The sequence below is a fragment of the Dendrobium catenatum genome, unplaced genomic scaffold (assembly GCF_001605985.2).
Source record: "Dendrobium catenatum unplaced genomic scaffold, ASM160598v2 fragScaff_scaffold_1427, whole genome shotgun sequence".
NCBI lineage: Eukaryota > Viridiplantae > Streptophyta > Magnoliopsida > Asparagales > Orchidaceae > Dendrobium > Dendrobium catenatum.
The window spans coordinates 1086453-1112021 of record NW_021319889.1 but is presented as its reverse complement, the minus strand read 5'-3'; the positions used below and the strand labels follow the sequence as shown (position 1 = coordinate 1112021).

The window sequence follows — 25569 nt, the reverse complement described above, 5'->3', positions numbered from 1 at the left end:
TAACAAGTTTTTATACACACTGTGTATATACTAACAGTTCGGACGGTTCTTCCAGTCCGGACTCCGCACAGAATAATTTCTCCAACATAACAACTTCTATATGAATCTTTTTTCTTCATTGTGTCTTACAAAGAATCAAATTCTCATTTAAATATAAAAAAAAAAAAGTAATTTCTAATACTTTCTAATCAAGTCCTTTTAAGTCTACATCCACCTCTATTAACTTAGGCCGATCTAATACATCTACTTCATTTAAATCTAAAAAAAAAGTAATTTCTAATACTTTCTAATCAAGTCTTTTTTAAGTCTACATCCACCTTTTTAACTTAGGCCGATCTAATACATCTACTATCATAACCAGCCCATCGTAAGGTCGACGATTTATATGACAAAACCATCTTAGAAGACTCTCTCTAATCTAACTAGACCTCTCAATATTGGACCCGACCTGAAAACCCGTCCCGAACCCGACCCTAAATTTCAGGTTTGGGTGACCCGAACCCGAAGCAGGTCGGGTTCGGATCCGAAAAACTGACTCGTTTGAAAAACCGGGTCAGGTTCGGGTTCGGGTTGACCCGAAAACCTGGGAATGACCTGAACTGACCCGAAATAATTCATAAACCGTCTGCCCGAAGGGCCCCACCCTGGCTGCCCCGGCTGCCTCGTGTCAGTTCCGTGTCACACACTCAAGTGCGCCCCGCATCCCGCGTCGAGCCCTCTCACTTGCCCCGCGAGGCCGTGCCCTCGCGCGCGCCCCCACGTCCTGTGTCGCGCCCTCGCCCTCGCCCTCGCGTGCGCCCCGCGTCCCGCATCAGGCACCAGTTCCGCATCACACGGCCAGTTTCGTCGGCCCACTGGTGCAGCCAGCCAGTTCTGCATCAAGCTGTCAATTGCCTGCCCGTGGGAAGGTCGGGTTGACCCGAACCCGTAGCGGGTCGGGTTCGGGTCAAGAAAATTGACCCGTTTACAAAAACGGGTAGAGTCAACCCGAACCTGAATAGTGTCGTGTCAATTTCGGGTTCAACCCAAACCTGACCCGTGACCCAAAATTGACACCCCTAATCTAACACATAAAAACAAAAAACAAAAAAATAAAAATATCAGAATATCCTTACCGTGATGTATAATAAAATCACTCATATGAGCATAAATCCAATACCTTTCCGGTGAATTGATGTGTATAAATCCGGAAGCATTAACTCTCAGCTGGAAACTGCCAACTGCAAATCGGCTGAAAAGGACTTCCTGTGATTAATTATCCGCAGAGCTCCATATAACAAACTTCCAGAAATAATCGGTCTCTCATTTATGGATCTTCTGCATTAAATCAAACTTTGCCGAATTTTCTTATGAAGTTTTATTAATTCAGCGTTGGTGGTTGCTAAAAAAGCTGCCTATTAAATTTGCTTGCTTCTTATAATCTTCCTGCCGGCAAATAATTGATTCAAAAGAGGGTATTAGAAACCCTAACAAAAAGTTATAAATCATAAATTTTAATTTGACTCTTAACAAAAAACAATGAATAGAAATGATTCTTGTAACTGACCCCCACGTAGTAGGATAAAGACTTGATTATGTCTTTATTGTTGTTGGGAACGAGATATTTGGAAGGAATAGATCGACATTCAATTTGATTGAGTTGATGTCACGTAGATTATAAAGAGTTATTTACGGTGGTAGAATTAGGGTTTTTTTTCTTGTGGTGATATAGATTTTTTATTTAGAAAATGCCTCAAATTCTTTGTAGAGGTATCGTCTAAATTGTTTTCTGCACAAATTATTCTATAACGAATATAAATAAATGAAAAGGAGAGATGTATTTTATTAGTATAATAATATGCTAAAAAATGTGTCAATACTCAATACTAATGTGAATACTTTAGCTTATTTGAATGAAAGATTTTAATCCTCTTAATGAAGATATATTATAAATTTCTATAAAAAAGATATAGATTTAGATTTAAAAAAAGAACATAACTTCAATGATAATTTTAGTTTTCAAAATTAAAAATAAAATTATAGGATAGAGAAAGGGAGAAGAGAAACCTAAAAAAGTAAAATTGTGAGTCAAGAATAGAAATTGATAGAGAGAGAATGAGAAAACTAAAAAAAAATCCAACAAAAGATAGATAATAGAACAAACTACAAAAATATTAGGCTTCCATTTCATTACCATTTAGCTTATTTTAATTAATATTGGACCCTTTTGGTAGGAGTGCTGAAAAAATAGAATTGGCAATTTTTCGATTCCTCGCCAAACCCCATTCATAAGGCCATTCTTCTTAAAATTGTGAGTTTGAGATCGACATGCCAACCAGAATTCCCGGTTAAACTTTTCTTTTTTATAGATTAAAATTAATATGTGCTTATTATTTTATTTAGATAAATTATCTTCATAAAAAAAATAGACGTCTCTTTTGATTATGATATACAACAATATCCTATTCAGACTGTGAAAGATATGCCAACCCAAACAAACATTATTGTTTGTGGTATGTTCATCTGCAAATACATGGAGGCTGCTATCCAATATCAAAATATCGACGAGGGTCAACATAAAAATTGACAAGAAAAAATGCCTAAATTCAAAATCGAACTAGCATGCGCCATTTTTTGTACAACCAAAAAATAAGTTTGTATGGATATTGTTTATTTTCATTTATAGAATAATTACTACTCTGTTCGATTAATTTCTAGAGTATGTTTGTGTGAGACCTCGTTCCCTTACTGTTCCTCTCTGATTTGAATTTTCCTCTCAGGATCGTCCAGGACGATTTTAGATCGTCCAGGCCGATCGGCACTGTAGAAAATATCGGCCTGAGAATAGTTCTGCGAACCGTCCAGGATGATTTTTCTGGTCTGATCGTCCCGGGACGATTTGGCGATCGGCCGGGCCGATCAGACAAATGATATATGAGATTGAGATCGTTTTGATGAGAGAGAAAATTATTTTTAAAACAAAATATCTGTTTTGAGGAGAGAGAAAGAGAAAGGGAAAAGAGGAAATCCTGGTTTTGGAGGCCGCGGAGCGCTTTTCGTCCGACGCTGCTGTTGGGAAAAGTGAAGATCTCGTGGTAAGGACTCCGAACCCTATTTCTGTTTTCAAAGATATTGAGTTTTGACCGAGTTGTGAACTATTGCTCGAATTATTGTCATTTAGTGAACAAGCTAAAAAAAAAAACCTTTCAAATTATCAAATTTGCACAATACTTATCATAGAACAAAAAAAAAAACACATAAATAAAACACCAAACCTAATAGATAACATAATGGTGATTACGTTATTACTGATCATACAGTAGATGTCGTATATGCGCCTGTAGTTGACTTTGTGTAGGGAAACAAGCAAACTGAAAGTGAACTCATATTGCAAATCTTACCAATCAGCTATGTTTAAAAACTTCCTCTCCTTAACTCTAGGCAGAAACTTCTTCATTCGGAGTATTGCTTATATTTTGTTTGCCCTAGCTAGTTGCTTAAGCGGACTGTCAAAACACCTTGACATACACTCATGCAACCGACTGCTCAAGATGTCCACGAAGTCCTTCATCGATATACCCTGAGACTTCTCATTATCCAACCAATGCAATTTATAGAGCATATGATCAAGTAAGGCTTACTGCTACTTAAAAAAAAAAAGGCTGCTAAAGAAAACAAGTGATGTAGCTAAAACGACCCCATTAAATAGATGATATGCTACAACAACTCCCTTAAATAGTTGAAATATTACAATAACCCCCTTAAATACAATACACGATAATACACAACTATTATAATATAATTATACAACAAAATTTAGCAATACACAATAATACTCAGAGAAATACACATAAATACATAGCAATATTCCGAGAAAATAAACATCAATACCCAACATCCATAAGAGAAATACACAACACTTTACAGAGAAATACACAACAATACTCAAAGAAATGGACGGCCATACACAACAATCATAAGAGAAATACACACTAATATAAAGTAATTTATGGAGAAATACATAATAATACGCATCAATACACAATTGTTTATGGAGCAATAGTAAGAGAAGTACATAGTAATACACATTAGTCATAAGAGAAATACATAGCAATACAAGGCAGTTTACTAAAAAATACACAATAATACACATCATCTCCCACATATTTTCTCAAATACACAACAAAATTTTATAATGATTTATTACAATACACAATGAAATTTTACATAAGTTATTTTACTGGATATATTAAACATTAATTATTACAATGAAATAATTATACATCAACAATTTTTCTTTGAGTCAATGATATTCATCATCATCCTCATATATTCAGGTGCTGGCTAGCTGGTTGCTGATCTAATAATAAATTTCTAGGTGAAGCATTCTGATATATTTAATATCTTGATCTAGCTTAATGGTGAACACTGTTTTGTTATAGTTTCCTCTACGACATATTCTTACTCTTATATTTTCTCTTATTTTCCTGATGTCCCTTCAACCTTATATTAGAGATACTTTTAGGCCTACACTTTGGTGGGTCTTTCAATTTTTTAATCCCACCCTGTGTGTTGCCTACAAACTTGTGGTTCTTTCTCTTACCATCAAGGATCAAGTTTTATTTTCATTCATGTAATTCATTATAACCAATATGTACTATTCAGCCTCCTTATTGCCCTGTGCTGATTTGATATACAAATCTGCTAAAATGATTTTTGAATATCATACCACTATATGCCTCAGATGTGATGTCATTCTTTCCCAAACCTGTGAACATGCGACCAACATAAATATATTTTTTAGCTCTTGCTGACCATTGCAGTAGTAGGTACATCACATGTATATTCATAATATCTAGTTTCCTTATAACTCTCATGTAATGAGAGCATGGTAAACCCATTGTCTCAAACTTCCTACAGCTATATTGAATTTTACCCACTTTTGCATCAAAATGAACAGTCAAATTCTCTATGTTTTTTATGAAAAATTTTGATGAATCACTTGAGACATAGTCTATACACATTCCACCCACACCTTATAAAAATTCATCTTCAAAGAATGAATATTTTTTTTCTTGAATAAAATCGAGCATCTTATTTTAGTATTGGGATGCTTTTTATGATAAGCATTATCTCGGAATAACTACATCTGAATCTCCATCCTGCTCATTCCGGCTCCAAGACATCATCACCTTTTTTAACCCTAAAAATAATTAATTATAGAACTTGTTGGCTTCAAAATGCTAATGCACACATTGTTAGTGGACTTGCTATGTTGTGTTGATAGAATGCCCATGCTAAAGCAATTCTTATTGAATGTTGTTGACCACTTATTCATTATCATATAAAGCTCATTCAACCAATCATGGCTCTAGAGGCCCCTTTTGTGATCATTTTAGCCCAAGTTCTCTCAAATTTCTCCTCAGAGTCACACTTTTTCAAACACTTATAAAATAGTGTCCTAATTGTGTTTTTGTTGTTATTAAAGCACCAAATTTTTTATGGAGCTTTTTTAGAAATATGTCATTTGCATAGTCTATAGCGTGTCTAAGGTAATGTAATTTCTACAGCCCTAACCATTCATTGTCCTGATCAGTAAATATTATTATTAGATATTTATCATATATTATCCATACAAATGTTTTAAAAACCCTCATAAATGAATTAATTATTTTCTCTCACAAAAAGGTCACCTCAAGAAAAATATTCTACCAATGATTATTAACTTTAATAAATGGTTTACAGACTAAATTATATTTATTAAGCTAGTAACTAGTATCAAGAATTATAACATCTCTAAAGTTGTCATAATCTTTTCTCCCCATCACTTCAACCGAAAAAAATTCAACAATATATTAAATTCATCAGTTTGGATGTCCCATGTAAAAATGTTGTCATTAACTTGTCTATATTTAAATAGTTGAATTAGCAAATTTGTATCCATATACTCAATCTTTACTATTTTCTCTTTTTGAATATAATTATAAGCATTCATATTAGAGAATCTAACATTCTCTAAATCTTCAACATCATCGGTAAGATAGGTAAATGTATTAACAGTCTATATCTCAGTTTCTATCATTGATTTAAGAACTAATACTTTCTCATCACTAATATTTTTACATGATTTAAGTAAATGTTGGTCTTCTGTCCTAGTCAATTCTTGATGTGACTTTCTATATATTTTTATACCTTCAAAATTCCTTCTTCAACCACTATAAATCTAATTATTACTGGGCACCCTTTTATAGTGTTTAATTTCTGATATTTTGATTGAGAATTTAAGTTAATACCATACTTGAAACCATCTTTTGAACAAACAAAATCCTTAGATCTTATTTTTTTAGAATTTGGTCTGTAATTGTGATGTTTTTTGTGAACACTAAAATTAATACTATGAGCATAATAGCAGTGCATATCATATGCTTCCTTCTCACAATTATACACCTTATTTATAAGAAAAAACTATTCATATAATTGAATCTAAGCTTGTACACAGCTCAATTAACACAATCCATAGTAACACACAACAATATACATAAATATATAGCTAATTATACAACAATACACATCTTAATTTATAGTAATACACAATAATAAACAGTAATATACAACTCAATACACAATAATAAATTGTTTATATTTTTTCATTTCTTATAATTTTTGTACAAATACAACTAAAATAATATATTTTCACTAACAAATTAACATATTAAATATATTATTATTTAAACTTAGTAATTGACCTCCTTGGAAATTATACCATGAAGATAAAATTGTGAGGCCTTTAGGCCAAAGTGGATAATATCTTAATAGTTAAGAGTTTGGACTGTTACAATTGACATCTAAGTAATACACCAACCAAAAGATGAGAACTAAGTATTATACAACATAAAGTGCTATGTCATAGGAGCCACCTCGTAAACCCTATATGGGATAAAGTGCTATGTGGTGTGAGTCACCACTTAAATTTGTAGGGGCTACCTCTAGAACCCTATATGCCTGGTGGATTATTCTGTGATAGGGATACTGCCGAGGATGTCAGTCATTTAAGTGGAAGAGATTATGAAACACATTAGTAAAAGAAGTTAAACATTTTAACATTGAGGTCATCACTTTTGGTGTAATGATTATAATTTTATTAAAAAACTTTATAGTTAAGTGTGCTCATCTTAAAAAGATCCTAGGATGGGTGATCTCTTTTGAAGTTACACCAACAAGAAAAAATTGCGAGGCCCTTAGGCTAAAGCGGACAATATCTTGACAATTAAGAGTTTGAGCTATTATAACTCTCATCTTAGGAGGATAATGCATCCCATCTATAGTCTTCTTGATCCTCATCAGTCAATCCTTAATTTCTCTAGGCTCAATGACACCTAAAAGTCTAGGAAACTGTAATATCATGAAACTCTATAAATAACTATCCATGTCTTTAGAGTGGGTACCAAAAACTCATGTTTAAACCTCACTTACTAGCTGTAATATCAAACCTGTAATCTAAAAAACTACTTCAAAATAAATCATAGGACCTGTACCTTAAACCAGAGCTGTCTTATTAGAACTCTAATCATTGGTCATATAAAGATCTTGTTTAGATGGATCAACCATCTCAGAATACTGAGCACAACTGTATGTGACACATAAATATGAAAAATAAATAAAATGATCACCCAAAGCTACTAAGAATCATCTCACTTCTATAGATTAAATCATAACTCTATTATGATTTTGTTCTCCAACGTTACTTTGATACCAAAAAGCTTGTCATAACTTGACCTGATATCGCTTGATACCACATAGGTTATTTCATGTCTAATTGTGGCAAGACTGACCCCTCGGAGAATTACTAAAATAAAACTTTGAAAGTATACATTACATAGAGCCACTACGAAATACAAATAAAGAGTAAGACTACTTAGTCTCAAATATGATTTTTCTTTCTATATAATCCAAAAATACATGTACAATATGATGTATCTACAACAACGCTTGACAATAGATAATAAAAAAAAAATTCATGCCTGTCAAAAATAAAACTAACCAAACATACCTATAATATAAATCAGAGCCTACTATCAAAACTACTCAGCCCACTCCTTACCTTTTCCCTGACCTAGAAATAAAAGAAAAAGTAGTAGTGAGCTAATACGGTTTAGTAGGCTATCACAACCTAAAACATAAATTAATAACTGAAACTAAAAGTATTATGTTGTAATAATAAATTGATGTACTGTACGAAATGCTGAACTGAAATATATACTGATATTGATTGTATTTAATTAGTTTATGAAGTATATTAAAACTAAAATATAAACCAATATTATATATCAATTTTCAAAAAATGCCTTAGGCTCCACAATCATAACACGTCTCATATCAGAATCCGACATCGGTATCCCACTGGCTCCGATATAACATCACATAGCATATCAAAATTCCTCCTTGGCATCCCACTTGCTACAACATAACATAATTCCACCTTAGTAGCCCACTGGCTCTTGCATAAAATAATTCCACATTGGTAGCCCACTGACTCTGGCATAACAAAATCCTTTCTTACTTCCATAATATCACATTTCTTTCAATATTATACACATATTAAAAAAAAAATAGTTTGCAAAACCGATACCTGACGATTCCAAAAAAAAATTCACTTATACGGTTATACCGACATGAGTTAATTTCTTAAGGAATTATACAAAAGCCCAAAAATTAGAAAATTTTTTAATAATTAGATAACAACAATATCTATGTTATGACAAAGATATTTTTCAATTTGGACTTATTATAACTCATGAAATAAATTTTTATTATTGTAGGTCAAATTATATTTGTTTAAAATTTCAGAGTTATAACCAGGAGAGTTCACTAATAGATTGGCGAGTCAAAATAAATAAATTAATTAATTAAAAAAAAAAAGATTGGCGAGTCCTATTTAAAAAAAAAAGGAAAAAAGATTGGCGAGTTCAAATAATTGAGGCATATTAGCTTGAATGGGGCTGACTTAACTTACACCATATTTTTTGAATTGATTATGCACTCTTAATCATTTTTTCATATGAGAAATCAAATTCAAATGAAATTCGAGTAATGTCATCAAACTCTCAGTGAATACACTTTTCAATTTTGCTATGCCAATGCAAAATTATTAGTCCACAATTCATAGAAAATAATAATATATAAAGAGTAAATTTCGATGTTGTGCACATAGGTCTGCTAATTTTTTTTTTATATATTTGATTTAAATTAAAATAAATAAAAATTAAAATTTGAGCTAAAAAAAAAACTCTTATTTTTAGAAATCGCCGGCGATTACCAATCTTCCGATTCCCTCAGCCATCGTCAACCGCCCTCCCCAGCCGGCTCGCCGAAGCGTTGCCGTCGGCATTGTTTCTCTTCATTACTTGGTATCGATTTCTCCTCAGCACTGTTCGTCAGTACTTTTTCCATTTAAAAAAATTGAACGTCTGTATCAGTGGGTAAATGGTCACTAGGCAGTGTACGCGGCATCTGGAAGAGGCAAATTCGCGACCTTGTTTCGCTAACTGGAGGCAAAAGCAAAAGCAGGGGGGGATAGAGAGAGAGAGAGAGAGGCGCAGGTCAAGACGAGGCAGTGGCAAAGCTTGATGATTACAAGCCAGTTCTTGCCATAGTCCTCTTCCAAATAACATTTGCTTTCATGGCAATCTTCACCAAAGCCGCACAGACAGGCAGGGCTTCAACCAATGCTATTCGTCTTCTACCTTCAATCCATCGCTGCCCCGATGCTCATCCCTACTTCGGTTTTCTCAAGAGGGCATTCCCTCTCTCTCTCTCTCTCTCTCTCTATTTTCTCTCGCTTAATATGTAATATATCATTAATTAGAAGAGGGCGACTAAAGATTTTCTCTTAACTAGATTAGAATAAATGTATATATTCTGATGACTTATTCGTTTTTCTTTTCTCCGCACAGAGGAAGCATAGCTCACTTATCGCTGGGATGCAAAGGCTTCTGGTTGGTCTTTGTTACTGCTTTTATTGGGTATGGTTTTCTGTCTGTTTATTAATAGAGATTTGCATTTCCAATTTATTTTTTAGCAATAATTACTGATTTTGAATTTGAGTTTAGTAGGATGTAATTAACTTCAGGGCTGATTCAAGTGAGTTCTCTTAATGCTTCTTTTGTTTTATGACAATTTTTAGTAGAGATTTAATATAGAGTAGTGCCTCTCGAGGCCACTAAAATAATTCCATCTCAACCTATTTACTCTATGATATTTAGATTTTATATGCTATTCAAATAAAAAATTCAAAGAACTAAAAAAGATGATAATGAATTGGCAAGATGGGGCTGCTTGTTGGGCCAAACAAAAGTGGATTTAAAGAGCATTTCCCGCATATAAATATTCTGTGTATATAGGAATGCTCTTCTGTGAACGCAGACACATTGAAAGCTGGTGTTGTTACTCTGTGACTGATATCTTTTTGTTTTTGCTGCTAATTGTACCATTCCTTGGAGAAATTATACTGGACAGAGTCCGGACGCAAAACGCCGTCCGGAGACCAACTAGAATGCGCCACATCAGTGGTACCAGCCGCGATATCTAACAATGCCGAGCCGCGGTACCGAGCGAAGGGGTGATGTGGCGCATTCTGGTTGGTCTCCGGACGACGTTTTCCATCCACAAGGAATAATTAATCCATTCCTTGGCGTGTTGGTGGGAATTTTAATGAAAATGTTGGCAGTTATACTCAAAGCTTACATATTGTGCAAGATTTTACTAATATGATTATGAATTGTGGGTTTATGGAGGCTAATTTCTATAGCTATCCATTTACTAGGTCTAATGACTTGACCTACTTCACGTTTCCCTTTATTGGATTAACCTTAAACAAAGCAGTGGTTAGGGGTGGATATAACAACTGGATATAACTAAAGCTTATAATAGGGTTCACTGATCATTTCTTAAGGCTAGTGGATATAGCAACTGGACATAACTAAAGCTTATAATAGGGTTCACTGATCATTTCTTAAGGCTATATTAATGAAGTGTGATTTAATAACGTTGACATTAATAGAATCATGCCTGATATTTCTTATTGCTGGCTCTCTATTATGACCCATGATTATCTGGTTAATTTCTTCAAATATTCAAAAGGCCTCTAATAATGTGACCGCTTATCTCCTAGCATTTTCATTACCTCTACTGAATTTCATTCCAAAGGGGTAAAAGACTTTATTGGAGAAACCCAAAGGTCACATTTAGGCTTCGTTAGCTTTTTAGTAAAAAAATTAAAACTTTTTACAAGAAAGCAGCTTTAAGAAGCAGTAAGAAAGCCGTCCCAAACTAAAAGTTAATCTTAGCTTCGGATTCTCTGTCTCCTAACTTGCATTATCTGATAATATCATTCTTTTGAACTAATGATTTTAAGAAATCTAATAATAATGTTATGAAAGTTCTCCAGAATTTTGAGGAAGCATGAAGGCAATTGATTAGTACTAGCAAATCTCAATTTATTCTGCATGATAAATTATCCCAGGTTAATAGTAACTATATCTCCAATTGCATTAAGTTCTTTCAAGTAAGCTTTTATGAGGGGCATAAGAAATAACTATTTTTATTGATTCTGGATCTAAATTGTTTCCTATCTTAAGGTGGAAAATTGGTTCTCAACAATCTTGGTTTATTTATTTGAACAAGGTATTCAACAAATTATTTTGGGTTGAAAGTGAGCAGTGTAACAAAAATCAGTAAAGCAGTTGGCATAAAATTTTCAACCCTATTAATGAAGGCAAATTTGGTAATTGGGCCTTGCCGAATCTTACAGAACTTGTAGAAGTTCTGGTGAAAATTTTAGAAATAGTATTAACTTGTGGGATAATTTCTCCCATAACGTTTTCTTAATAAGTACCCTTTAGAAATCTCTAAAAAAAATATTTATTCCTCTGCTTGGAGTTGTTGTAATATAAAATATAAAGTTAATCTTATATCTACTAAGGGCATTGGAGAAGGAAAATATTACATCTGGTATGATCAATGGTTGGGATAGTTCTAGCTTCCCAATCTTTCAAGTATCTCTGACGATAAGGTGCAGGTTAATGATTATTGTTTTCAGGATGGTTGGGAAATTCACAAGTTGCAAATTGTGTTGCCTTACGATGTGGTCAATTACATCTTCAATATTTTTGTTAAGAAAGAATATCAATAGTTTTTATTTTTTTTGATAGCCCTTAAAAGTGGCTGGGAAGTCTATAAGACAAGCCAATACCTACTCGTTTGAATTTTCTTACAAAAATCTATTACCCTCTACCTATTCTTAATTGAGTGGACAATTCTAAATAATTTCATCGTGGATGAAGATATTTACAATGAAGAGGATTTCATCATATTTAAGTATCGTTACAAAGATTACCTTCTTAATATTCATATTAAGTTGGACGTGTTCATCATAATTCATTATAATACTAATAATGCTCGATTTCAATTTTAGCATCATTAAAAAATTTGTGGGTTACTTAAACATTTTAACTTTGTTTCATACCAGAATATTTGTGGCTGTAGAGAGGTAAATGAGTGTAATGTCCTAGCTTTATACGAAGCTCCCATACACATATTGATAAGAGAAAGAGAGGTGTCAGAACTATAACATATATCATATTTTTTATGTGGAAAACTTAGGAAAGGAAAAAATCACGAGGCCTGACCCAATTTAAATGATTCCACTAGTATTTGTATCTGCTTACAAGTGAAGCCTTTCATCAGGGGAAACCATTTATAAAGTATATATTATATTGTTGAAAGTGGAAGAGCCTTGTGGTCGGAATCCATCATAAATGAAGAGAGTAGGTGGTAAAGCCAGTAGGTGTTGGAGTAGCCAGGTGATAATAGTCAAAAGATTATGAGTCAGAGGACTATATTTGGTGAGCGATGGAGGTCAGAAGGACTATTGTCAGGCAATAGTTGTTAAAGGATGGCAGTCGGGCGACAATGGTCTGGTGACAGAGGTCGGAGGACCGTAGTTGACAGTCGATGGAGGTCGAAAGGATCGTAATTGGCAAGTGATAGTGATTGAAGGACCATAGTCAGTGGGAAACTGAGATCAAAATGATCGTGGTCGGTAGGCAACGAAGGTTGGAAGAGCCTTTGTTAGGCCATGGTTATCAGAGGATCGTAATAGGCAATGGTGGTCCAAGGACCATTGTCGGGCAACGCTGGTCTGAGGATCGTAGTCGGGTCATAGTGGTTTGAGGACTATAGTCGACGAGCAACAATAGTTGGAGGAATGTGTTTGGTGAATGACGGAGGTCAGAAGAATTGTAGTCGGTGGGCGATGAAGGTCGAAAGGATCAGAGTCAGGTGATTGAGGTTGAAGGATCGGAGTTAGGCGATTAAGGTCGAATGACCAAAGTTGGGTGACTGAGGTCGAAGGACAGTAGTCGGGTGTCGGTGGTCTGAGGATCATATTCGGCGGGTGATGAAAGTCAGAATGACCGTAGTCAGGTGACTGAGATCGAAGAACCATAGTCGATCATCGGTGGTCCGTGGACTGTAGTCATGCATTGGTGGTCTATTAATTGTAGTCAGGCGAATGAGATCGGTGGATCGTAGTGTGGAAATGGTGGTCTGAGGATTAAAGTTGGTAGGCAACATAGGTAAAAGAACCTTAGTCTGCTAACTAAGGTCTAAGGATCATAATAGGGTGACGATGGTCTAAGTACCATAGTTAGGCAAAAGTGGTCTAATGATTATAGTCGGCGGATGATGGAGGTTGGAAGGACCATAATTGGACGATAGTAGTCCGAAGACCATAATTAGCAAACAATGGAGGTCGAATGGATTTTAGTCAGGTGATAGTATTCTGAGGATCGTAGTCAGCGAGTGCCGGAGATTAGAAGGATCATAGTCAAACAATTATGATTGGAGGATTGTAATCCGGCGGCATGGTTTGAGGAATGTAGTCAAGCGACGGTGGTCCGAGGAATATAGTTGGCTGACGAGGAGTCTAAAGAGACCATAGAAAGCGGGTGATAGAGGTTGGAGGGATCATAGTCGGGCAACAGAGGTCGGAAGGACCATAGTCGGGTGACTGAGATCGAAGGATCGTAGTTGTTCGACAGTGGTCTGAGGATGGCGATTGGCCGGAAAAAGATTTGACGATGGAGGTCTAGCAACAGTCGTCCGAGGACCGTAGTCAGACGATGGTGATTTAAGGAATGTAGTTAGGTGATGGTGGTCCAAGAACAATATTTGGCATGCTAGGAGGTTGGAAGGATCAGTTAGTGGGTAATAGAGGTCAGAAGGATCATAGTCGACGACTATGAGGTCAAATGAGCGTAGTCGAGTGATAATGGTCTAAGAGCAATGGTTGGTAGGCAAAATGTTTGACAACGAAGGTCCAACCACTATCAGCCAGTGAAAGTTTGATAGTGTTAGACAGTAGGAAAAAAGTTTTACGATGATGTTCTAATGATCGGGCAGAGGTTCAACGATGATGGCCGGGCGATGGTGATCTGATAGCAGGGGTCCCTCGACTCAACGACGGCTATTTGGCAGAGGTCTGACGGTGGTGATGAGGTTTGGTGGCGACAACCGGGCGGCTAGGTTTTGCCAGTGGTGGTGCTTGGGTGGAGCTCCAAGATTCTTCAAACGTTAGAGTTTGCTTCCCTCTCTAGCTAAGGGTCCAAGCTCCCCAGTCCAAGCCCCCTTCATGTATGTAGTGGGGGTCTATTTATAAATTTTTTAGAGTGGTATGCCCATAAATATGGAGATAATCCAAATAAACTTTGAAGCCCTCAATCAATTGGATGATCTGTATTGATTCCCCTAGTTATAAAGTTTTCATTCAACATTTAAGTTTCTTAATGATTTTAGAATTAAGTGATTTTAGGCCTGTTGGATTCTTCTCATTGAGTCACTTAACTCGATTGTAAACATGTCTAATTTGATTATTTGGTCATCCAATTAATATCTTGAAGTTTCTAAATATGCTTCAAGCTCTTGACGGGGTTCGTTTGGGTTTGGATTTGATCAATTTTTGTATTATTAGGTTCATTTCATCGAGAGATTCATTTTGACTTTAAGTTTGTTGAAATCGGTGTTCAGATGGTTCTAAATTTAATTTTGGTATTTTATAATTAAATCATTCCTCGATATTCATATCCAAAGATCCAAAATGATGAGATCGAGAGGCTCATCAGAGAGATGCTGGAGGCAGGGATTATTAGACCCAATGTTAGCCCTTTTTTCAGCCCTATTTTATTGGTGAAAAAGAATGACGACAGTTGGAGATTCTGTGTGAACTCTAGAGTCTTAAACAAAGAAATTGTGCTGGCCAAGTTCCCTATCCCTATGGTTTACGAGTTGTTGGATGAATTATTTGGGGCAGTCATCTTCTCAAAGATTGACATGAAATCGGGATACCACAAGATCAAGATGAAGTTAGAGGATGTGCAAAAAATAGCTTTTAGAACTCATGAGGGTCACTACGAGTTTTTGGTGATGCCTTTTGGCGTCACCAATGCTCCAGCCACTTTTTAGTCACTGATGAATCAGGTTTTTCAACCCTACCTTAGAAAGTTTGTCTTGGTGTTCTTCGATGACATCCTGATCTACAGTCGAACAGAGGCAAAACATATGGATCACTTGAGGATGGTGGAGACATTGAGAGAGCACCACACTACAAAAAAAAAATCTTCTATTACCGTCAAACTTTTCGGCGGGTTTAAATGCGCCGGTAAAAGTAGTAGACGAACCGACAGATATTCAACCAGTAGTTTACTGTGGAATTTTCGACGTATTTTATGCTATTAACTTACCAGCACATATTCCACTAGATAATTCGCAGTTTTTTATAATATTCTGACGCCTTGTTTGTCGGAAATCACCTGCGTAATTTGTGCCGGCTTAAACCCGACAAAACTTTTCTTTTACCGTCAGAAACATCGTCGAAAAATCCGATAGAAAAAGCCCTATTTCGCTTGCTCCGTCTTTCTTCTCATTTTCTTTCCTCTTTTTAGTTCTCTTTGCTCGCATCAGACTCCTGTGTCTAACGCCGCGTCCAGACTGGTCCATTGCTGACGTTCACCGCCGACCTTGCCCATGTTGGTCGCCAACCTTGCCGAAGTTCGTTGCCTCTGTTGCTGATTTTTGCCACTTTATTTGCCAAAAATACGCTGTAAGTTTTTCCTTTTGTCATGGATGTTCTTGGTAGACATTTGCAAGAGGTTGTAGCATGGTGTATGCATTTTGTTTATGATATTCTTCTTTTTGATGAGACTAGAGAGGGAGTTGATCTGTATATTTTTTAGTTGAGATTAGAATGCTCTTATGGAATGAGATTACAGAGAGTGAGAGCGAGAGATGTGTATATTATTAGTTGGGATTAGAATGTCGAAGATTAGAATGCTCTTACAAAATTTACTCTTAGAGATAAGATATGAAATGAGCATATACGTGAAAATATTGGAGAATCTCTTATGGAAGATAATATTATAGAGAGCGAAAGATTTGCCTTAGATGGTTTGCAGAGATTAGAATGCTCATGAGTGGCTAGCTTTACTCTTAGAGACAAGATACAAAATGAGCATATACGTTAAAATATTGGATAAGCTCATATGGAAGATAAGATTAGAGAACAAGAGATTTGCCTTAGATGGTTTTATCACACAAACTACATTTTCTGCCAGATCAAATTTTAAAGCCCTTGATCGAGCTAAGTGTCTTTTTCAAATATTTATACTTTTCAAAACTAAATGCATAACACTTGATTCTTATGGTGCAGTATATTCCTTTCATTCTGTGTAAACTTGAGAAGATATTTCCTCAAGCATTTTTTTGACTCTATAGAGCATCTACCCGTGCATTTACCATATGAGGCTACAGTAGGTTGACCTGTTCAGTATCGATGGATGCATTCTTTTGAGAGGTATTTAAATAAACATAAGAAAACTGCTAAGAATAAAGTACATCCTAAAGCCTACGAAAGTATATAAGTTTAATATTTTTTATGTCATGTCTAAATTATTTAAATTTTTTATTAACTTTTATAGGAGCAATATACACAACTTCTAGAAAGCAAGGTTGTAGTGGGTGAGGGTTCTTCTAGCGGATTAGCAGAATATTTTGACTACCATATTTGGTCGTAAGCAGTAGGAGGAATGTAACATGATAGGGTTTATGGTTTAGGCTTGCAAGCCTATGCATATAAGGGGCAGACATCTGGTGGCTTCAGCTTCTCAGCAAGTACCCAGGAGTCCTCATATAGTTGACAGGTCAGAAAATCACAAGCTGACTGACAGATGCAGGTCTAGATGCAACAAACTCAATTGTTGGATGACATGCAGAAAATGAGGTAGTTGTTGCGTTGAAAGAAGGTAGCTTCAACAGAGGAGGAGATTGATTCAAATTAGATATTGTGTAGTTTTTTTTTGACATTTGCACTTATTTGTATTTGGATATTTGTATATTTTTAAATAGTGATTTAAAAATCGGATCGGGCCAACCGATTCAACCATGAACCATTCAGTTGTCTGATCCAGTCCAGTTTAAAAACTGGCTTCACAAAGAACGGGTCTGAATCGGACTGAACCGGTGGTTCAACCGGTGAACCGGTCCAGGTTCAAAAGAACCGATCGGTTTTTAAAAAATAGATATTTTAAATAAAATATAAATAATATATTTTATTTTATTACTTTTTTAAAAAAATATATATATTTTTTAAAATATTGAGATTTTTAATATCATACTATATGGATGTCATCTCATCTCATTAAATATGTTTTGTTATAAATAAGTGAATTATATAAAGAGTAAAGGCAACCATCTCATACTCCCTCATGATGTAGGACTAAAAAAGTTACATGAATGCTATATGAGCTTGAATGTGAGATAATATAATTAAGCTATATGTCTTATAAATTATAATTATATTATAATATATTAATCATTTCAATTTAATTTAATTATATTTAGAGATAATATATTAAAATTACATAGTTTAAATTCTTAGAATTATAAGGTTTGAGGTTAGACTACTATAATTATTATGTTAATGTTATGAATTTTTAATAATATTATTATTTATTACACCATCCGGTTCGACCCCAGTTCGACCGGTAGAACTATGAATCTCTCTTTCTTTCGGTTCATTGTCCGGTTCAGTTTTCACAACCTTGATTTTAAACGAATAAACTTTAAATTTCATTTTAAATTGTTTGGTTAATTAATTTGGAATATATGTTTAGGTTTATATGTTTATGTTCAATATTTGGTGATGCTTTTGATTAGAGGTTTATGTTTGAATGAATATAATTTTGGAATATTTGTATCCAGGTTGTATTCCTAAGAGGGAAGGCTTTTTTTTTTTATGCTGCAGGCAGATAATCCGCCAGAAATTACGATATGAAGAAATGTTTATAAATTTTCGACAGATTCATTACGCTAGTATTTCTGGTGGATTATCTGCCAGTTTTATTCATCGATAATAGTTTAGCGGAATAGGGCGGCGGATTATCCGTCGGTAATTCCGGCATAACAAATCCCCCGGAAAAACTAGCGGCTATAACGCAAGAATTAGTTCAAAGAAAATGACGTGCTTCCTTATTTTTTTTGCAGAAATTGCGCCAAAAAATCCGTCGAAAATTTTTTCGATGAAAATATTTAGCCTAAAAAAACTTCCCTACATGCGAATTATCATCTTATGAATATTCGCCGGAAATTCACCGGAAACCCAAAATTTTCGGCGGATTTCCTTTATTCTCGTTTTGTCCGCCGGTAATTAGTCATTTTCCTGTAGTGCCAGTTATATGCCATCCTCAAGAAATTCTCGTTATCACAACCACAATTAGAGTACTTAGGAGATGTGGTGAGCAAGACAGGGGTAGCAACGGATCAGTCCAAGATTGAGGCTATGATAAATTGGCCTTCGCCTAAGAGCTTGAGGGATTTGAGAGAATTCTTAGGCCTCACTAGGTACTACCGGAAGTTCGTGCAAGGGTATGACATGATAGCATGGTCATTGACTGAGCAGCTGAAGAAGGACAGCTTCAAGTGGGAGGAGGTGGCTACATAGGCTTTCGACCAACTGAAAAAAACAATGACTACTGTACGAGTGTTAGCACTTCCTAACTTCAGCAAATCGTTTGTGGTGGAGACAGCTGCCTTAGGATGTGGACTGGGGGCAGAACTCATGTAGGATCAGCGACTGATTGCCTATTTCAGTCAGGTGCTCATAGCTAGGGAAAAAATCAAGTCAGTGTACGAGAGAGAGCTGATGGCTATTATCTTGGCTATTCAGAAGTGGCGAATATATTTGCTGGGAAGACACTTCATAGTCAGAACATATCAGAGGAGCCTAAAGTATTTGCTGGAATAATGAATGGTCACTAAAGAGCATCAATGATAGCTATCCAAGCTACTAGGATATGATTTTGAGATTCAGTACTGATCAGGCTTAGAAAATAGAGCAATAGATGCCTTATCCAGGAGAAGTGAGGAGTCTCAGTTAGCAGCTTTGTCAGTACCTCTGGTCCTAGATTGGAAAATTCTGAAATAGGTTAGTAAACAGGATGAAGGACTAAGGAAGATCATAGATGAGTTGCTACCGAACCCGGATAGTCATCCTGGCTACACGCTGAGAGGAGTTTAGCTGTTATATCGGGGGAGATTTTTTTTATCTTAAGGATCAAGATACATTCCCAAGCTGCTACATGAGTTTCATGGCAGTGTAGTGGGAGGGCATTCAGGTGTACAGAAAATCTATAGTCGATTATTAGCAGAATTATATTGGGTGGGGATGCGCCGTGATGTTGAGGATTGGGTAGCCAAATTCGATGTGTGCCAAAGACACAAGTACTTAGCCATGAAGATAGCAGGGTTACTACAACCCCTAGCCCAACCAGAGAGGGTGTGGGAGGAAGTAATAATGGATTTCAGAGAGGGAATGCCACAATAAGAGGGTTTTCGGTGATACTAGTAGTAGTGGATCATTTGAGCAAATATGCACACTTCATTCCCTGGAGGCACCCTTATACGACGGTGACTTTGGCTACTGTCTTCATAAATGAAGTGGTGCATTTGCATGGATTTCCATAAGCTATTGTGACAGACATGGACAAGGTGTTCCTTAGCCACTTATGGAGAGAGTTGATTGCAGGGGACGATTCTAAAGAGAAGTACATCCTATCACCTCTACACAGATGGCTTGACCGAAGTGACCAATAGAAGTATAGAGACCTATTTGAGATGTTTTGCCTCTGACACGCCAAAGAATTGGGCAAGGTGGGTTTCTTGGGCAGAATATTGGTATAATACTTCATACCATTAAGTAGCGAAGACCACTCCTTTCAGGATTTTCTATGGGAGAGATCTACCCCGTCTGATTCATAATGGGGAGAGCACCACAACCGTGTCCATTGTAAAACAATACCGAGAGGGATAGTGTATTGTCTGAGCTCAAGGGACATTGAGAGCCCAACAAATCATGAAGAGGAAGGCCGATGAGAACAGAAGAGAAGTAAACTTCGAGCCAAGAGATCTGGTTTACTTAAAATTGAGGCCCTACAGACATAAGACATTAGTTTGGAGGAATGAGAAGTTATCCCCACGGTGCTTTGGACCTTGTGAGATATTAGAGCATATTGGAGTAGTAGCCTATTGCTTAAAGCTACCACCCTCATTAGCTTTACACCTAGTCTTTCATGCCTCATCAGTGCTTCCGACTTTGACAGAGGACATGGAGGTCATTTTGGAACCTCTAGAAGTAGCGAGTGGGGGCAGAGCGGTGACTGGGACACGGGAGGTGCTAATCAAGTGGAAGCATGTGCAAGAGCATGATGCCACGTGGGAGCTATACGAGATAATCAGAAGACTGTTCCTTACCTTTCACCTTTATGATAAGTTAAATTTTGAGGAGGGGAGTATTGTTACGGGGAAGACAAATATAGGGGAGGGCAGCGGCCGGCTCAACTATCCATCCCAACAAAAGCCAATCCAGCAGAACTAGGTGGACAACCCATGGGTGGAGACAATAGGTTCGGCCCCCCTTGTGGGGCCTAGCAGAGCTTTTGATTAAATGCATTAGAAGAAGAAATAAAGAGGCAAATGATAAAGGAAAGAATTATAATTTTGAAATAGAGAAAGGAAGGAAATTAATTAAGGAAGGTGGCTAATTTTGGTGGAATTAGGGAATTTAATTAGGGCTGATTCTAGGATTCGTTTTTTATGTTTTGTCTGTGAGTTTTGTTGTAGTTTTTCTGAAGTTTCTCTTGAGGGCTTCCTAGCGGCGTCTAGGTCAAGGGGGAGAGACGATCTATCTCTCTATTAGTAGATCATTGTATCTTGCTTTGGTATTGAAGTATTAATTCAAAAATCAGCCTTATTTCTCAATTTGTGTTGTTTTTACTATCTTTTCTTGATGTTTTCGTCTTCAAGGCGTATCACTTCGACATTTTCATTGCCATGCAGGATTGAGTGCCAACATTGATGTTTGTATGTTGTGATTAAATTTGCTAAAAAAAGTGTTTCTAGGTCACATTTGCTCAAGTTTATTTTCTTTTAGTATAGTTATTATTTAACAAAAAACAAAAAAAGGTCCAATTTCTGCACTTGTAACGCCACCAGATTAGAGAAGGTGAATCTGAGGAGTATAAGGAGCATCGCTAAAATCTTTGGAACAATCATTTGTGTTGATGGAGCAATGTCAATGGGTTTACTAAAAGGTCAAAGACTTGTAGGCATGGAGATTCCAACAAAAACCACAGTTAGAAAAAAAAAAGCACAGTTCCTCTTTTTTTTTTTGGAAGCACATTTTCTCGGTCTTTATGGTTCATTCTACAGGTATATTTATTACAAGTCAATGCAATGTAAAAAATTCTTAGATTAGTGTCATTTTTGTTATGTTCGTGCATTTCTATAGGTACCAATCTGCATGAACTTTCTTGACCCATTATCAGTGACAACATGGACTTGCTTCTTATCAGTTTTCCAGTCTGCAACTGTTACATTCTACTTGGAATCAAATATGAGCGCTTGGAAGATAACTTCGGTAACCTCTTCCAACTTTAGTTTTTGGTCACTTGGTATTTATTTATTTATATAGATAAATAATTGATTATTATTTATCAAATAAAATTAAATTACTAATTATATCTTGTAATAAATTAAAAATATATGAACTAATTAATTATAATTAATTGATTAGTTAGTTTATAATAACTATGTATTTGTTATTAATTAATTGATCAAAAAGAAACTCCTCATTATAGAGATTATGTTCCTTTCGTTATTAACTGTATGATACATAGCATAATCACCTCAACGAGAGTACGACAACAGGCATTGTGAAGACAATTTTTGATAAATTTGAAAAGCCTTCTACAGTTATCAAGGTACATATGTCCAAGTTATTTAATTTTAGGATGTTAGAAAGAGCTTTAGGCTTCGATTACATAGACAAGCTCACCTCAATCACACAGTAATTGAACCACAACATCTAGTTAAATGATGATATCCACGCCTTAAGCTAGCTTGCTCTCATTGATGCTTGAGAGTTTGGATGACATTATAATAGCCATCAATAGTTCGTATACATCATTTGCCATGAACCATATTGATGTTTGAGATATCATCTCCAAAAAGGATATCAAATAATATGAGAAAGGTGAATGTGCATTTTCTTATGTTTTTAATAGAGAAATGATCAAAATAGTTCTATGACTTTTTATGAAAGATCAATATATTCCACAACTTTATTCAAGTATGTGTAAGTTAAAGGCTAGGCTAGGCCATATAAATAAGAAATGATAAAAGAATTTTTTCAAATATAAAATTTCAAATTTAAAGTCTATTAAATGCATTTTATGTGAAGATTGCATTTTAAACAAGTAAAAGATGGGTGTTGCTCTCTGAGATTGGGAGAGACATAGAGACCAAAAAGGCAAAACCTAGTGCATATAGTTAGGGGTGCCAATTTCGGGACACGGGTCTGGTTTGGGTCGAACCCTGAATTAACCCAACACTATTCGGGTCAACCTGAACTCGACCCGTTTTTGCAAACGGGTTGATTTTTCGGACCTGAACCTAACCCGCTTTGGGTCCGGATCAACCCGACATGACCCGAATGACCCAAGGCCGACCAAAATTTGCTAGTTTTCTGGTAAAAAAAGGGGCCAATCTCCGATTTTCGGGTAAAAAACGAGTCGGGTTCGTGCCGGTTTTTCGGGTCATGTCAAATATTGACACCCCTACATACAGTGATATGAGTGCCATCCCTTATATCTTCCTTGGTGGGACCATTATTCTCTGTCTGCTTCATAAATGGTAATACTAGGAAGATATGGATTTACAGAATTAAAATTGTATTTGATGTATTTTCAACTTTGTGAAGTAGAAAACCTAGCGGAGAACGAATCTAAAGATAAAATCAAGTGCCTATTACTTGATAATAGTGGGGGTATGACTCTACAGAATTTAAAACCACTAAGCCCCATACAATAACTATCATGAACTCCATATAAAACTAAGGAGATAATGAATACAACTCTTAATGAATATGCAAGGAGCATGAGATGGCATACACGCCTTCCTAAGACCTTATAGGTGGATATAATGTCACATCTCAATATCTCATCAATTGACGAGCATCAGTTGATGTAGGAACATCCTAATTATAGCACACCTAAGGAATAATTTATCATTTGTTAGCTTAGGTGTAGACTTGTTTGTACAAGAATTTTCACTTTGCTTCTCCTCTCATCTTTGCTCTTTTGGGTTTGATCCGTAGGTCAACAGGATCATTGATGAAATATTACCGTCTTTGAAGCTTATGTTTGTATTTGTTTCTCTGGATTGAGATTTCCCTTCTTACAGATCCGATTCTTCCGACGATCCTCACATCATCAGTTGCACTTATTTTAGACTTTTTAAAGAAGCATGAAAATGAAAGGGTATGTTATCACATTTGAAAGTTTTTAACTGCTAATCATATATTTGTGTTATCATATTATGAGAGGTAAACTTGAGTCAAATTATACAAAGTTACTTTATCGGATATAGAGCAGATGAGTTCAGCCATAAATTTTGGGATAGTGAAAAGTAGAAGACTTATAAAGAATAAAAATATTATCTTTAATGAACTAGTATTGTATAAGCACAAGCTATGCGTTGTCATCAAATTATGTTAATAACAATTCAAAAGCCTACTTACTGCTTAGTTAAAATTTGAATTCACAGGCAATTTTTGGAACAGTTGTGAACCTTTATCTCCAAACCTGGTGCGTAGCAGTTAGGGGACCCCTGTACTGTGCAATGTTCAATCCTCTAACTACAGTCATCACTGCCATATTGGCATTTATATTTCTTCAAGAAGGGCTCTATCTTGGGAGGTATATACACTTAATATTAACACCTAAATCTATAAATATATATAAGATGACATTATTTAGAAAACTAGCAGATTTGTTTTACAAATGAATGCAGGTTCTTCTATCTATGATGCTAATATATTACTACTTCATTGTCATCATATTAGGTGCAGTTGCAGTTGTATGTGGCTTGTATATAGGACACTTTGGGGCAAAGTAGAAGATTTTGAATCTAACCATGTCAGCTCAGATCAAATGGATCATGTTGATGATTTGATGAGCTCGGTCGAAGAACATCTAAATGTTAATGAGATTGACATTAATGAACCACTCCTTCCTAGGGTAAAAAAATGAAATGGAAGAACCATGTGTTATTATAGTGTATATAGCCTAAGCATGGTGTCTATTGGCTGTTTGAAATCGATTTGCTGGTATTTTTTGAGTATGACTGCTTCATAGTTCCAATATTATCATTGTAGTTGTAAGAGTGGTCATTAAATTACGTGAGGAAAGAATTTGCCATGCTAATATAGGGGCCAACATCAGCAAAATTTGTGGCTTCTGACCTGTAACAGCTCAAACTCTTAACTATCGAGATATTGTCCGTTTTGACCTATGAGCCTCACGGTTTGTCCAATTGGTGTAACTTCCCAGTAGGTCACCCATCCCAGAATTGCTCTAGGATGAGCGTGATTAACTACAGAGTTTCTTACAGAAATTCCAGTCATCACACCAAAAGATGCCTCAATGCTTAAGAGTTACATTTCTTTTACTTTAGTGGTTTCACAATCTCCCCCACTTAAGAGTTAGCTTTCTTTTACTTAAGGGGTTTCACAAGGTCTGCCAGGCCTATTTGATAGCCAAGGAAAGAGGAGAAAAGTGATATAAACTCACAAGGAATTTTTAAGAAGCACGAGTTGTATAACAATGACTAAGCAACCTCCCATGATAAGGAGGTATGCAACATCTTTGATGTCTGGACTTGATAGAGAATGACATTGATGAATGCATGTGATAAACACAAGCAGCAGAGTGCAGACTAAGGGCTTTGATGACATATAAGGAGACTATGTGAGTCAGGATAGATGACATATTGGAGACAAGTAGTGAGTTGATTAGTGAGATGAAGAGCAATGTGAGAGGTTTGGTAAAGCGAGAGGGTAGATGAGGGAGATGAAGAGCAATGAGAGAGCTTTGGCAAAGTGAGTAGGCAATTAAGGACAATGGGACATGAAAATATTAAGTTACT

At 35.8% G+C, this 25569-nt stretch overlaps 1 protein-coding gene across 1 annotated transcript; it reads left to right on the top strand.

Moving 5' to 3' along the window:
• Positions 1 to 9264: 9264 nt before the first annotated feature.
• Positions 9265 to 24740, top strand: LOC110099683 (WAT1-related protein At4g30420). Its single transcript, XM_028700002.1, has 7 exons — positions 9265 to 9775; positions 9933 to 10001; positions 21580 to 21718; positions 21875 to 22037; positions 23827 to 23903; positions 24190 to 24341; positions 24488 to 24740. The coding sequence occupies exons 1-7, from the start codon at positions 9705 to 9707 to the stop codon at positions 24672 to 24674; spliced, it is 858 nt and encodes a 285-aa protein (XP_028555835.1). The 5' UTR covers positions 9265 to 9704; the 3' UTR covers positions 24675 to 24740.
• The last annotated feature ends 829 nt before the right edge of the window (positions 24741 to 25569 follow it).